At 36.9% G+C, this 16632-nt stretch overlaps 1 protein-coding gene across 2 annotated transcripts in view; it reads left to right on the forward strand.

Annotated features, from left to right (window-relative positions):
- ARHGAP20 (Rho GTPase activating protein 20) overlaps positions 1-16632 on the forward strand; it is a 169925-nt gene that overhangs the window by 94986 nt on the left and 58307 nt on the right. Inside the window, exons 4-6 of one of the 2 annotated variants that reach the window (XM_027847329.1) lie at positions 1149-1298; positions 7040-7081; positions 7983-8067. In XM_027847329.1, coding sequence (XP_027703130.1) covers positions 1149-1298; positions 7040-7081; positions 7983-8067 — 277 coding nt within the window. The remainder of the gene's footprint in view (positions 1-1148; positions 1299-7039; positions 7082-7982; positions 8068-16632) is intronic. The other variant, XM_027847330.1, reaches the window with a different exon arrangement.

Genomic DNA, 16632 nt, shown 5'->3' on the forward strand with positions numbered 1-16632 from the left:
TGTTGGATACCCTGGTAAAGGGATTGAATGAAAAAGGGGGTTAAGTCTACCAGTTAAAATTATAATTTTTCAGTTATCTTTGAATTTCTGTTATTTATGCTAAGTTTGTCTTTCATGAGTCTTTCATTGAACTCAACCAATATTTATTGAGTACCTACTAAATGCAAAAGACTTTGTCCTGGATGCAACTGAGAATGCAACAGTGAATAATAAAGAACTGATTACTACAGAGAGAAACTGAGACATTTGATTCAACTCAAAAAAATGCCCACAATATGCAAGTCACTATGCTGAGCACTGAGGATTAAAAAAAATTAGAAAGAACACATCTTTGCCTTGGAGAGCCTTGTAGTCTCTGGGGTGGAGGAAGGCATTGGTGGTGGTAATGGGTTGTGTGTGTTACATAAGATAGTTGAATAAAGAAGCAATACAAGATAGAATGTGAAGGTCATTGGAGAGATACAGCAGTTTTAGAATGTTTGAAGACAGGCTTCATTTGCTTCAGCAGGGACTATCAGTGGGGAGTGGAGATCCAGAGAGATTTTATAAAAGAGTTGGCATCTGTTTTGGCCCATAATGGAAGAGAAGGATTTCAGTAGTCAAAGATGATGAAGGAAATGTTTTTCAGACGCAAGAGACAGCTTGCAGGAATGCATAGAGGAAGAAGAATGTAAGATGTGGTTGAGCAATAACTGGCATTGTAGTTTGGCTAGAGTGTAGAGAATATGAAGAGGAGTAATAAGAAACCCTGAAAGGAAGAATCGAACCAGATTCTGGAAAAGAGAATTGTATCAGTCCAAAATACTCAGGCAGAGGGAATTACAGATAAGGAATATATCTGAGATGCCTTTAACAACTGTTTTCAGGGCCCACAGGTAAGGGCAGAGTTGTATCCTTGAGCTTCTACTAAATTCTCACCATTCGTAGGTTACCACTTAGTGTGCCTAAAGTCAGTAATCTGGCCTACTAAGCTGACAAAGCTCTTAATGTTTGTCAAAGGCCTCAATGGCTGTGAGTCCCCACCTGTACAGGAAATGTCCTACCTACCTAATCTGCCATATATTACTTGAACTTCTTCCCTGGGCTTAACAAAACACCTAAAATCTGTGTGTGTGTGTGTGTGTGTGTGTGTGTTTTTGTCTTTCTAGGTATAACAACAATCTTAAGATAAAAAACAAAATAAAATTAAGTGATATGTGGACAGCAAGCTGTGTGGATGAAGTGGGTGAAGGGAATACCAATACTATGAAGTCATTTGTTTTAGGATGGCCTATTGTCAACTTTGTTGCCACTTTCAGGTAGGAACTAATATTTGTGACTGATGATTGTGTTATTTCTATTCATTTTCCTTTAGGGACTTACTTTTCATTGCTCAGCTATAGCATTCACAAAGGGCTCACAGAGCAGAGAAATAATGCTTGTTCTATTTGGCTTCAGAAGAGAAAATTAGAGTACATTTTGTGGGGTGGCAAATTTGGGCTGTATTGTAGGAAAATAATAACTTCCTAACAACCAGAACTGTCCGAAATGGAATGAGCTGCCATTGGAGACGATGAGGCCCCTACTTAGTTACTCACAGGTTCAAGGGGCACCTTTGAGGCTGTCTAGTCCAGCCTTCTCATTTTACAGATGAGGAAATGAGACCCATGGAGGTGAAGTGACTTGTTCAAGGTCACATAGGCAATAAGCAGCAGAAGTGGGATTTGAACCCAGGTCCTCTGCCTACAAAGATAGTGCTCTCTCTGCTGTACCATGTTATCCATCTTCATGTCCTCTTTGTCAAGAATAGTGCCTTTTGCCCATGGTAGGAACTAGAGGTATAACTACTTATCTAAGCTTTTATAGATGGGATTTATGTCTCAGCAAAGAATTTGACTATGTGCCCCGTAAGATATCTTCTTCTGAATATTCCACAATTTTAAGAAACTTTTCCTTCTTTGTCCCCAAAGGATGGCCCCAGGTAGAGAGGGCTGATCAGTGGGATACCTTAAATGGGTACCTGGGGAAAGAGAATCTTTTGATAATGGGCTACGAGGGTAGAGTACCATATGGATAAAAAGAGAGAAGGATGTCTGACTTCAGACACATAACACTCACTAGTTGTGTGACTCTGGGCAAGTCACTTAACCCCAACTGCCTCACCAAAAAAAAGAGGGAGGGCAGCTAGATGGTGCAGTGGATAGAGCACTGGCCCTGGATGCAGGAAGACCTGAGTTCAAATCTGGCCTCAGACACTTGACATTCACTGGCTGTGTGAGCCTGGGCAAGTCCCTTCACCCCATTGCCTCGTCCAAAGGAAAAGAAACAAAGAGGGAAGGATGAACATCTATTTAAGAAGAAAGTGGGGTATTTGTGACAGTGACAGTTCCGTCATCAGAAATCAACAGCAGAAGCCCAATAACCACTTGTCAGGGATGTATAGAAAGATTGCTGCATTTGATAGAATATTCTATACCTAGAATTCTTCCACATTTTATAGGAGAGAGTAAAATACAAACTAGCAAATAGTATCCAATTTGATTTCCATGGAAAACTCAAATAGCATTAGATTATATTTCAGCCTGAGTCCGTTATCTTTTAAACTCTTTGAGGTTTCTGAGGACACTGATAAGGGCTTATATTTTCCCATATGAGTTTTTCATTAATGTGTTTGAAGAACTGACAAAATAGCATTTCTCAGTCAATCTTGTTATATATAGGTTTCCACAAGTGTAGACTTTACTTTTGGTGAGGTCATGAATAATGGTCCTTCAGGGGTGAGTCACACAGAGCGATTTAATAAGAGAGGTACATGGTGGGAATGAGTAAGTTTTAACTTATTACCAATGGAATTGTGGAAAACATTAAAAAAAAAACAACATAAAAGTGATGTGTGACCCAAAAAGCAGGATAGGAGAGGTTGGTCATGAAGTGAGAGTGAGGCTAACCGATGGGCAGTCTGCGTGCTGCATTGGTACCCTCATGTGATGACAAGATACCTAGAGGAAGGCCCCGCATCACATTTGGTTCTTCTTCAGTGCAGAATGTCTATGAGGACAAGAGGTCGATGAGGTATGCTCCTATCCTGTGGATAGAATGCCCTCTTTGATGAAGTCATAGAATCATTAAAACATTTGTAATGGTCAGATGGACAGGTAGGTGGCACAGTGGGTTGAGTGCCAGGCCTGGATTCTGTAAGACACATCTTTGTGAATTCAGATTGGGCCTCAGACACATTAGCTGTGTGACCCTGGGCAACCCTTGTTCTTCATCTGTAAAATGAGCTGGAGAAGAAATGACAAACTTCTCCCATATCTTTGCCAAGAAAACGCTAAATGGAGACCAAAGAATCAGACACAACTGAAATGACTGAATGATAATAGTGGTCAGGTGATTAATACTACTATAAAGTAATACCCAAATACTACTGTGAAGACATGTGAAAATTACTCAAAGCAATAGATATGTTGTTAAAATTACAAAACTCTGCCATTTCATTTATGCCATAGAATAGCAGTGGGGTACCACATGGTCAGACCAGGTGGTTAGATGGTCTGATGTGGTATCTCTAGCCCACGTCACAGAAAATCATAGTTGTCACTGTTGTGTAGAGGGGTAGAGAATTATGTCTCAGGACTTAGTCATAAGTTGCACTGGGAATAGATAGGAATTCCATCTGCAACATCCCTGACCAAGTAATCATCTGTCCTCTGTTTGAATACTTTCATTGATAGGGAACTACTCACTATTTCACAAGGCACTCCATTTCTATTATTGGACAGTTCTAATTATTAAGAAGCTCTGCCCTAGATTTAACTGTAAGCTGCCTCCCCTTAGTTCCTAATGATTGATCCTAGTTCTTTGAGGTCTCATTAAGTACCAAAAGTCCTAGTTATCTGAGTCCTCCCAGCAAAAATGAGTCCCCATTCAAATATCCCTCCACCTTTACACTAGCTCTATCTCTTCTTCAACCATCAGTATTAAGTAGCTGATGGTGATGGGCTCTTCTTAAGAGAATGATTTGAATGTCAAAGGATTAGGGAGGCCTTGGGGAAAATTGATGAAGAAATGGAATATTTGCAACAGTAACTTTCTTTATGACTGTAATGTAAAAGTCAAATGTAAAATGGTTATATACTGTTATCCTAAAATTTTATTGGAAAAATTATGCCCCCAAAAAGTCAGCATTTGATTCATTCTGATTATTAGTGAAGAGGCATAATTATAACCCACATTTTGTTTAAAAAAACAAAAAACAGCTTATTTTCATAATTGTTGGTTTCATTTTTCAAAATGAAGTCCCAGTATTCAATATTTTTCCAGTATTCAGTCCCCATTGTAAGTAAATTCACTTTTAGAAGCCTCTTCTGGTACTAATCACACTTAGATAATGACATTCTGTATAATGGGAAGTATATTTCCTGCATTTCCTGTTAACCCACTTAGTGTTTCAGAAATCCCTCTCTCCTCCAATTCAGAATTTAGATCTTGAAAAATGATCAGCTGTTAAGGGCTTGTCTGTTAATTAACTTACCTCCTTGCTGAAAGCATTTCCCTTGACTGTTTCCTGCTCATTTAACTACCACTTTGACCCTAACTGCCCAAAGCTGTGCCAAACCACCAAAGAGTACTCTGTATGCCCTCCCAAAAACCATCTGTGTGGGATCTGCTGACCGCTGAGGCCCTTCTAACAAAAATTCCAACTAACAAATAAGGAAATTAATTAAATCAATGAAATGGACTATTTTTCAAAGTTTATTTGGAAAAAAATGTATATGTTATTATTTCTCTTAAGGTGAAAGTGATTGGGAAAAAAAAAGTGAAGAATTAGCTGCATAATTCTATGGTGCCTTTAATAATTCCATGCAATTATTTTCACTAGGGAGAAAGAGGATGAGGAAGCCTATTGTTTTATACAGTGCTGGCAAGACAATGAAATCTGAACTAGATTCTCTTTCACAGTGAAGGGAGGGGAACATTGACATGAACAGTGGGAAACCATAGAAAATCTCCCAGCTAGGACTTCTGGGAAATTTTGTCATCTCTTTCAAGGTTATGGGGTTGCACCAGGGCTTTGGTCTTGATCCAATAGGTCAAAGTATTTATTGACTGGGTGTCAGGGAGTATAAATGAGTAATGAGAAATTTTTAAAAAACTGTATAAAATGAATAATATTAATTGAATAAAGGCTCATTGGGATTTCTTTTCAAGTAAAGAAATTTGTGAATCTGACTTACTTTTTGACTGAGGTCTTGCCTAATAAATACTAAGACTTGATCTAAAGGCTGCATTCATTCCAAAACTATAAGTAATTATGGAAGAGGAAAAGTATATATATCAAGGTTACAAAAGATAGAAAGCTTTATGACAGTCAATCCAGGGAGATTATTTAGAAGAAAACTTGCTAAGCAACATTGATATAAACAAATTATAAATGTTTATTAAAAGCTTTTTCCTGGAAGAGGAAAAAATGAGAATAGTTTCTAGTTCCTCTAAGTGATTTCTCTGTAAATATGAACAACTGATTGAAAGTGCCAATGAAATATTGGTATAACCATGAAAGGCCGAACATTTATCATTTCATCTTCACCTATGTCCTCAACATAGGGATGCCTAAGATAGAGATTAGGGAGCAATAACTTAGCTGCAAGTGTGCACAATGAGAGGATTGTGAGAGTAAATGGACTCAGAGTTTTAAAGATTCTAGGAAACAAATGAGTGAACCACAAGGGGTTAATAAGTACAATTGGAGTTGTCAACATTAAACAACAAAAAAGAGAACTGAATTTTTTCCCCCAATTAGTATTTGAGTTTTCTATGCAAAGATTTTCATACAAATTTTAAATCTGTTAGTATGCCAGAATCTCCCTATAATACCATTCACTGTGGAACAGAAGACAGTAAAAGATGGGTCTGTCTTGAATGCTGGATGAGGGGCTTAGAATTTGTGAAAATGCCAGATTAATGGTAATCATACCTTACATATGGATGGGGTTTTAGAAGTTTTCAAAGTATTTTTTCATATTTCATGTTATAAAGAGTATCCTAAAAGTCTTGGTTCATTTTTAAGCCTAAAATTAAAACTGCATTCAGACTTGTGGGACATGCTATATAATGCAAAATTAGATTTGCAGGCACTGAATTTTAATTCTTTCCTCTAGAACAAGACTTCAGCTCAAGAAGGTTTAGCTCAGGATCACTATCCATCACTGTATACTTAAACTTTTCAGGGGATTTTACTGATATGGTTGTTCTAACAGTGCAGATCATTACTCATCCATACTTTCTTATTCTACAGGACTCTTGCCCATGAGGTCTTCCTATAAGTCACTGAACATTTCTTGGTTATTGGTGTAATACTTGGGCTGTCCATCTGTTAATTCTCATTCTTTTTTTATTATTTTTACTTTTTATTTTTTTTAATTTTTAGGCAGTTGGGGTTAAGTGACTTGCCCAGGGTCACACAGCTAGTAAGTGTCAAGTGTTTGGTCTGAGGTCCGATTTGAACTCAGGTCCGACTGACTTCAAGGCTGGTGTTCTATCCAGTGCGCCACCTAGCTGCTCATAATTCTCATTCTTGCCGCGTAACTGACCCATCTCCTTTTCTAGTCATATTTTTCATATTTGATGACATTTTTGCTACTTTCTGTCCATGAGTTGGTAGCATGCTGTAGCTTACTTTCCCCCACATATCTTTCCGTTGCCCTTTGGGATATCTGATGGGCCAAATTGGTGTTATAAGACTTTGCAACCATATACCATCTCCAGAAGGTCATTATTACTATCAGTGATAAAATCATGACTGGATTCAAATAAATGATCAAATTTATATGATCTAGTCTGGGAGATTTTTATAAGGCAATTTTACCCATCAGGGAGTTCCAAAATAGGAATCCCTCTCTTTGACACTGGAGTCAGTGATATTCTAGCTTATTTCTATTCACTTGTGTCTCAGAATTTACTGACTTGGTAGTGTTTTCCAGTAGATTGGGGATTATAGATATGTAAAAAGGAACATTTGATTTCATTTGACTTTTGTTTCTGTTTTCTTTGACTACAGCTCTCCAGAACAAAAGGAAAGGTGGCTTTCTCTTCTCCAGAGGTATTTTAACAATATCTTGATTTTGACCTGAAGCTTTATTTTCTTAACTGGTAATGATAGAATAAAATTTTTCCCCCAAAAGATTACCTTAAATCAGTATCTTTTTCTTCCATAGAAATGGTAAGACTGTGACTGTAGGAAGGTATTATCCACATTATATACTAGGAATAATAATGTACAGTTAGTTTATTTTCTAATTTTACATATGTACATACATGCATGCATACATACATAAACTTTCTTTGGAGAATGTTCACTTTTTGGAGAGGAACAATTGGTTAAAAACTCTTTCCTCTTGTTGCACACTAGTGAATTTAAATGTTTGCCACATTCTCACTAATATGAATCATTATTATCCTGAGATAAAATTTAATGATTTCCCACAAAAACCTAGCACTCTACTTTGTCACATCCAAATCAAGTTAAATCATCATTATCCCTATTCTCAAGGAGCTTACAGTCTAATTTTTCTTTTCCTTGCTTACTTTAAAATATTTGTTGTCATAGACATGGCTATTATCTCTAGAAAGTGATGCCTAAGAATTGATCTGCTGGAGAGTTACAAAACACAAAAATGTAAATTATGACATTCCTTCTTACTTACCAATATTATGCTCGATCCAAGTAGAAATAGAGAATATTGCAGAAGTCTGGGAGAGTGGGGAACAGACCATAAATCAGAACTTCAGGATGATAGGTTTCACATGATCACAACCATGCCTAGGCCCATGTTTATGTCTTCAGATTTCCTATTTGCTCTTTTGCCTTATGATTGATTTGTCTTCTTAATAACATTAGTGTTTCTGTAAATGTTAAAAATTAGATAGTTTAATTAAAAATATGCCATTACCCAAATCTATCTGATTTATTGCTGTGTATATTTGTGTTTGCATTTGATTAGATATATTGATGAAGAGAAGGAGAAGGACCATCCAAAGAGCATTCCCCTTAAATTGTTTGCAAAGGACATTGGGAATTGTGCTTATGTAAGTGTTTTTCTAAGTCCACCAATTTAATTCCAAGTCCTAGGATATGAAAGAACACAAGAAACACTAGGGGTTGGGAGAGGAATGGAGAAGACATTCAGAAATAACTATGTGGGTAGAAACCTCTCTCTATGTATGTAAAATGCAAATTCTGGGGCATGCAGAGTAGTGAGAAATCCATGTTAGTTCCAGTCTTTGATATCTTTAGAGTGTATATTTCAGAATATCCAAGGAAATACTTATCATGTGTCTCTCTCCTCCTCTCTTCCTCCCTCTGGCCTGAATGCTTCACTGGCCTCTTTGAGAAGCAGCTGCAGGGTCATGTTGCTGTATTGACTAAAGAAAGTCATTTCCCCAAAGAGGTATTTCCTATTAATAATAAACAGTCTCCATTTTCTGAACTGTCGTTTCTTAAATAGTGGATACTTCAGTTTGTAAAAGATCAGACTTCATTCTATGGAGCTGAAGAGAATAGCAACCCCCCCCTCCCCAAACCTCACCCCCCTACATGAGTGGACTACACAAACTTGATTTTTATAAGACAGCAGCATATTTCCATCCTCCTTCCCCCCTCCCCACCCAGAGGATACTTTTGTCTTATATTGGTCAAAGTAGGAGAGTTTTAAGTCTCCGTTGTTGCATGTAACTCAGTGTTCTAGAATTGTGGTGCAGTGGCAAAGATGTTATCAATAGTCAAAGATAAAAAACTTCATTTTCTGAAATTTTAAAAATGACACTATGGTCTCTTATAGGCTACAGCAGATCTAGATCACTGGGAACTGTGCTATTTTTATGTGAAAAAAAAATGTGTAGTACAAAACTGTCATGTTCTAGCCAAAAGCAAAAGTTTCACAAATGTTCTGACCTATTCCTGAGTGCCAGATGTCACTGCTTGAAAGAAATGCTTGATTTTTTAATAGTCTGAGAACTCAGTGATCTCCTGTGGCATTCTCCTCTCTTGTCTTTGTCCTTTGCTTTAGTTGAGTGAAAATTGGTTACTTTAAAGGTTTTTGTGGAAGATCACTTGGTTCTTTCTTTTAAAAAGGTGTGGATGTGGGTGTGGGTATGTGGGGGGGGTGGGTGTGTATGTGTGTGGGTGGGTGTGGGTGTGGGTGTACATACATATATGTCTTCAGCTTTTTGCTGTGGGAAAAATTGGTGACCAGTAAAGTCTGATGTTAACACACTGAAATAGAGAAGACAAGGAAAGTGGAAATGCAGGCAAGGGTGCTTTCCTGTAGAAGCAAGAAGGAGCTACAGACTTGGTGGTGGAGTGAGGAAAGAACCCTCTGAAGCCCTCCCAAGTTCCCCTCCAAAAAGCTAGAAAACAGCCTCAGAATTGGTCTAGGAGCAGGGAAGCAGCTTACCAGCCCAGCAGGAAAGCTCGGTCTCACTGGGGTGGGAGGGGAGAGAGGTCCAAGAGCAGCAGCAGCAGCCACTTCATAGCAGGGAGGCTGCAGCCAGGCTACAAGCCTGGAGCGATCCACCAGCAAGGTCCCAGCACCCTCCTACAAAGTAGCAGCCCCCTAAGCAAGTGAGCAGGCTGTGCAGTACAGCAAGGCCTCAACCGCTGCACAAGCCATCACCCAGGCCTAGAAACCCATTGCTGACCAGTAAGGAAGCCTAGCCCCAGGCCTTATCAACAGTGAGGACCCAGCTTCCCTTGGGACCTACCAGCAGAGAGATGCTATTTCCATAGCAACCCAGCAGCAAGGACCCTCCTCTTCAGGCAGACCAGCAGCAAGATCCCTCCTCCAGGGCCAGCCAACAGAAAGACTCTGTTACCATAGCAACCCAGGAGCTAGGCCCCATCCCTAGGGCAGACCAGCAGCTAAACTCTGCACACAGGGGAGGCCAATAGGGAGGCCCCACCCCCTTGTACAAGGCAGTGAAAGTCAGCAATAAGACCCTGAGCCCTAGCATTAAAAACTTAGGACAATACAAGACCAGAGCCCAACTCTCACATAAAAACACCAAGTCACAAAAAGGGCAGAAAAAAAGAGCAAAAAAATAAAAAAGAGCTTGACTATAGAAAGTTACTATGGTGATAGGGAAGATCAAAGCATTAACTTTAGAAGAGGACAATAGTGTCAAAATGGCTACATGTGAAGTCTCAAAAAAAATTTAATTTGGTCTCAGGCCCAAAAAGAATTCCTGGAAGAGCTTAAAAAAGATTGCATAAAGCAAATTAGAGAAGTAGAAGAAAAATTGGGAAAAGATGAGACTAATGCAAGAAAATCATGAAAAAAGAGTCAATAGCATGGGAGAAGACATACAAAAACTTACCAGGGAAAATATCTCCTTAAAAAATAGAATTGGCCAAATGGAAAAGGAAGTATAAAAGTTCACTGAAGGAAATAATCCCTTAAAAATTAGAATTGAACAGGTGGAAGCTAATGACTCTATGAAACGTCAAGATGTGATAAAACAAAATCAAAAAAGTAAAAAAAAAAAAAAGAAGAAGAAAATATGAAATTTCTCATTGGAAAAACAACTGACCTAGAAAATAGATCCAGGAGAGATAATATAAGTATTGGACTACCTAAAAGCCATTATTTCAAAAAAAAAAAACCTAGACAGCATATTTCAAGAAATTATCAAAGAAAACTGCCCTGAGATATTAGAACCAGGGACAAAATAGAAATTGAAAGAATCCACTGATCACAGCCTGAAAGAGAGCTCAAAATCAAAACTCCCAGGAACATCATAGCCAAATTCCAGAGCTCACAGATCAAGAAGAAAGTATTGCAAGCATCCGAAAAGAAACAATTCAAATACCATGGAGCTACAATCAGATTTACACAGGATTTACTCACTCTCACATTAAAAAACTTGGAGGGCTTTGAATATGATATACCAGAAAGCAAAGGAGTTAGTATTACAACCAAGAATCATTTACCCAGCCAAATTGAATATAGTCTTTCAGGGAGAAAAATGGACATTTAACAAAATAGAGGACTTTCAAGTTCTTTTAATTAAAAGACCAGAGCTGAATAAAAAATTTGACTTCCAAATTTAAGACCCAAGGGAAACATAAAAATGTAAAAAAGAAACAAGAAAGAGAAAACATAAGAAATTAAATAAGGTTAAACTGTTTATATTTCTAGGTTGCAAGATAATATTTATAATTCTTAACAACTTTATTACTTTAAGAGCTGTTAGAAGGAGTATGTGTAAACAGAAGGTTTGAATATAAGGTGACTTTCATGGTATGATACCAAGAAAAACAAAATAAAGGAGTGAGAAAGAAAATTGCATTGGAAGGAGGGGGAGATTGAATGAGATAAATTATCTCACATAAAAGAGACATGAAAGAGCTATTATAATGGTGGGACAGATTGGGGGGTGGGCAAAGTTTAAACCTTACTCTCATCAAAATTGACTTAAAGAGGGAATACTGTACACACTTCATTGGATATAGACTCTATCTTACCCTGCAAGGAAATAAAAAGGGATGGGATAATAGAAGGGGAAGGGAGAGACTGATAAAAGGGAGGGTAGATTGGGGATGATGGTGATCAGAAGTAAAACACTTGTGAGGAGGGAAAAGGTTGGGAGAGTAAGAGAGAAGGGGAGATAGAAAAGGTAAAAATAGTATGGAAGGAAATTCACAGTTAGTTATCGTAACTATAAATATTAATGGGATGAACACACCCATAAAATGGAAATGGATAGCAGAATGGATTAAAAACCATAATCCTATGATATGATGTTTACAAGAAACATATTTGAAGCAGAGAGATACAGAGAGGGTAAAGGCAAGGGGCTGGAACAGAATTTATTATGCTTCAGCTGAAGCAAAGAAAGCAGGGGTAGCAATCATGATCTCAGAAAAAACAAAAGCAAAAAAGAGATCCAATTAAAACAGATAAGGAAGGAAACTATATCTTGCTGAAAAGTACCACAGACAATGAAGTTACACCAATACTAAACATAAATGTACCAAATGATATAGCATCTAAATTTCTGAAGGACAAATTGAATGTGTTACAGGAGGAAATAGATAATAAAATTGTGCTAGTGTGGGACCTCAACTTTCCCCTCTCAGAACTAGATAAAACTAACCTTCAAAAAAATAAACAAGAAGGAAATTAAGGAGATGAATAAAATTCTGGAAAAGTTAAATACGATAGATCTCTGAAGAAAACCGAATGGGAATGGAAAGGAATATACCTTTTTCTCAGGAGTACATGGCACCTACATAATCAATAATGTCATTAAAGAAAATGACAACAATGCTACAACATAGCAGAATTTATGGGATGCAGCCACAGTGGTACTTAGGGAGAAATTTGTGTCTCTAATTACTTTCATTGGTAAAATAGAGAAAAAACAGGTTGATGAATTGGACATGCAACTAACAAAACTAGAAAAAAAAAACAAATTAAAAATACCCAATTAAATACCAAATTGGAAATCCTGAAAATCAAAGGAGAGATTAATAAAATTGAAAGTAAGAAAACCATTGAACTAGTAAATAAAACTAGGTTTTTGAAAAAAAAAACACAGTAAAATAGAAAAACCATTGTGTAATTGGATTTAAAAAAGGAAAGGAGAAAGTCCATTACTAGTATCAAAAATGAAAGGGTTGGATTCACTACCAGTGAAGAGGAAATTAAGACAACTGCAAGGAGCTATTTTGCCAAATTATATGCCATTTAATTTGACAATCTAAATGAAATGGCTGAATATCTAAAAAAAAAAAAAACCCATAAATTACCCAGAGTAACAGAAGAGGAAATAGAGTACTTAAATAACCCAGTCATAGAAAAACAAATTGAACAAGCCATCAATAAACTTCCTAAGAAAAAATCCCCAGGACCAGATGGATTGACAAGAAAATTCTACCAAACATTTAAAACACAATTAATCCCAATACTATATAAACTGTTTGGAAAAATAGGCAAAGAAGGAGTCCTACCAAATTCCTTTTATGACACACAAGCAAAAGGAGGTGGTCTAACCATACCAGATCTCAAACTGTATTATAAAGCAGTAATTATCAAAACAATATGGTACTGACTGAGAAACAGAGTGGTGGATCAGTGGAATAGATTAGGTCCAAATCATATTATAGTAGATAAACCCAAGATCCAAGCTTTTGGAAGAAATACTCATTATTTAACAGAAACTGCTGGGAAAACTGGAAAACAGTACGGCTGAAACTAGGTATAGACTAACATCTCACTATCTGCCAAGACAAGTGAAAATGCCATGTGATTTACACATAAAGAGTGATGCCATAAGCAAATTTAGAAAGCTTAGAATGGTTATCTGTCAGATTTGTGGGTAAGAGAAGAATTTAGGATCAAAGAAAATATAGAGAGAATTACAAAATGTAAAATAGATAATTTTTAATTTTATAATTTTATGTATTAAATTATTATATGTAAGTTATTAAAATTATGAATTTGGAAAAAAATTTGCACAAACCAAATCAATGTAACCAAAATTATAAGGAAAGTGGCAAACTGAGGAAAAAATTTTGCAACAAGTATCTCTGATAAAGGCCTCATTTCTCAAATATGTAGAGAACTGAGGCAAATTTGTAAAAATAAAAAGTTATCCCCCAATTGATAAATGGTCAGATAATATGAACAGGCAGTTTTCAGACAAAGAAATCAAAGCTATCTATAATCATATGAAAAAAATGTTCTAAATCACTATTGATTAGAGAAATGTAAATTAAAGCAACTCTGACATACGACCTCATACCTATCAGATTGGCTAACATGACAAAAAAGGAAAGTGATGAATACTGGAGGGGATGTGGGAAAATTGGGACACTAATGCACCATTGGTGGAGTTGTGAAGTGATCCAACCATTCTGGAAAGCAATTTGGAACTATGCCCAAATGGCTATAAAACTGCATACCCTTGATCCAGCAATAACACTCCTATGTCTGTATCCAAAAAAAAGGAAAAAGGATCATGTACAAAAAATTTTTCATAACAGCTCCTTTTGTGGTAGCTAAGAATTGGAAATCAAAGGGATGCCCACCAATTGGGAAATGGATAAAGAAGCTGTAGTGTATAATTGTGATGGAATATTATTGTGTTGTAAGAAATGACAAGCAGGATGATTTCAGAAAAACCTGGAAAGACTTAGATGAACTGATGCAAAGTGAAGTGAACAGAACCAGGAGAACTTTGTATACAGTAACAGCTATATTGTTCAATGAAAAATTCTGAAAGACTTGGGGCTATTCTCAAGACAATCCCAAAGGACTAATGATGAAGCATACTATCCAGTTCCAGAGAAAGATCTGATGTTGTTTGAATGCAGACTGATGGATGCTGTTTTTCACTTTTTTTCATTTTTTAAAATTTTATTTGAGTCTTGTACAAAATGACTAATATGAAAATGTTTTATATAATTACATGTGTATAACATATCTGACTGATTACCATCAGGGAGGGAGGAGATGAGGAAAAGAGAAAGGGTTAGAATTTGGAACTCAAAAATTTAAATAAGTATGTTAAAAAAAAAAAAGAATGAACGAAATTTGGCTCTCTTTGTCTATCTCTGAAGCTGCTCTCATGGGCTTCTGAAAGGCATGTTTCTGAGATTGGTCACCCCTGGAATAGAACTGTGGGTGAATGTGAGAAACAGGTATTGATTGACACCAAGAGGAATGCGTTAGCGAGACCTTCAGTTTTAACCACCTTGGCTGTGGGTCCCCTGAATTATAACCATCCCAGTAATCAGTTTAGTTGAAGTTGTGACAAAATGGAAAACCACATCAAGAATTTTAAAAAATGGATGGAATTAACAGTGTGTTAAGTGACTTCTCCAGGGTCACATAGTCAAGGTAAGTGTCTGAGGTCAGATTTGAGCTCAGGTCCTTCTTATTCCAGGGCTAGTGCTGTATCTGCTACACCACCTAGCTGCCCCATGTTTCCTTTTTCAAGCTGTTCATTCTCTGCATACTTATATGATCTTGGGAAAGTCATTTTTTTATAATGGCATTTCAATATAATTGTTTTCCTTTCTAATTCCTGTTATTTTACTTTATGCATTTAAAAACATCATTCTGAGAAGGGGTCTGTGACACAGAAAATTTTAAGACAGTTCAAGTCTTGGTGATCTTTTAAGATTGGTCCCTTCTAGCTCTAAATCTTAAGACAATTATGTGATAAAAGGGGTTTTTTTTTAAAAAATGCTTTTATTCATAAAACAATTACAACTATTCAAAGGACAGAATATTTAGATCAAATAAGATACCTACAACACAAAAACCTGCAGTATTAACAAAAAATTGTAGATTATGAAAGGGACCTTAAAGGCCTGATGCTTCATTATTGCAGAACTAGAAGTATCAGAGGCAGGATTTGAACTCAGGTTTTTCTTACTCAACATTCAGCCCCTTATCCACCAAATATCTGGCAGTCAGATGGTTAAATTGTAGAATCACAGACTACTGTGTTTCTAATTGATCTTTTTCCCCCCCAACAATTCATTTATGTTTTTAAAGCGTATTTCATTTAATCTTAATCGTCCCATTTAAATACCTTATGTTATTTAAACTTTGTCTTCCATAGGATATAAGAGATGGAGTGCTAGTGACTGATTTTGTCAGGCAGTGTGTCATAGCAAACCTACATGAAAATTATAACAATAATATTTACATAACACTTCAAGATTTGCAAAACAAATATTTTATCCTCATAACAACTCTGAGAGTTAGGTGTTCTTATTATCCCCATTTTACAGATGAAATAACTGAAGCAGCCAGAGATTAAGTGACTTACTTGTCCAGTTAATAAGTATCTGAGGCCAGATTTCTGACTTTAAAAATCAATGCTTTTTCTTTCTTGGTATAGTACCAAGGGCAGTTAGGTGGCACAGTGGATAAAGTGCTGGGTCTAGAGTCAGACTCATCTTCTTGAGTTCAAATATGGCCTCAGACACTTACTAGCTGTGTGACCCTTGGCAGATCACTTAACCCTGTTTGTCTCAGTTTTCCCATCTGTAAAATGAGCTAGAGAAGGAAATGGTAAACCATGCCAGTGTCTTTGCCAAGAAAAACCCAAATGGGGTCACAAAGAGTGAGACATGACTGAAACGACACAACAACAGTAGTTTGGGAAGGAAGGACTTGGTCCTGTGATTTCATCAATGTAGACAACTCAGTTAAGTTTCCTCCATTGATGCAGATTGATGACTGGCTTGGGCCGCTCAGAAATTACTTATCTAGAGTCACATACCTATCACCAGATGGTAAGATTTGAACACTGCTCTCACTGACTTGAAGACTGGCCTTCCATCCTGTCTCATGTCACCTCTCACAATAAATACCATTCTACTTCAATAATGTCTTCTGGAATCCAGAGAACTTTGTCCATATGTCACATCTTTTCTAACCCCTTTGGTTTGCAATCCTTTTTCCTTATTTTTGGCAGAATTATGCTGAATTGAAGTAAAGAAGTAACTCCCTTTACAAGGTCATACTAAGTCTATGACAAGGCCAGAAGTAGAGTTTCTCTTTCCAAATGTTTTGTCCTCTGATTGCTAGACCAAGTCTGTTAGTCATGGGTTTTCTTGACTTCTTCCCCTCTGTCCTC

The sequence above is a fragment of the Vombatus ursinus genome, unplaced genomic scaffold (genome assembly GCF_900497805.2).
Source record: "Vombatus ursinus unplaced genomic scaffold, bare-nosed wombat genome assembly UNPS02015398.1, whole genome shotgun sequence".
In the NCBI taxonomy this organism is placed as follows: domain Eukaryota; kingdom Metazoa; phylum Chordata; class Mammalia; order Diprotodontia; family Vombatidae; genus Vombatus; species Vombatus ursinus.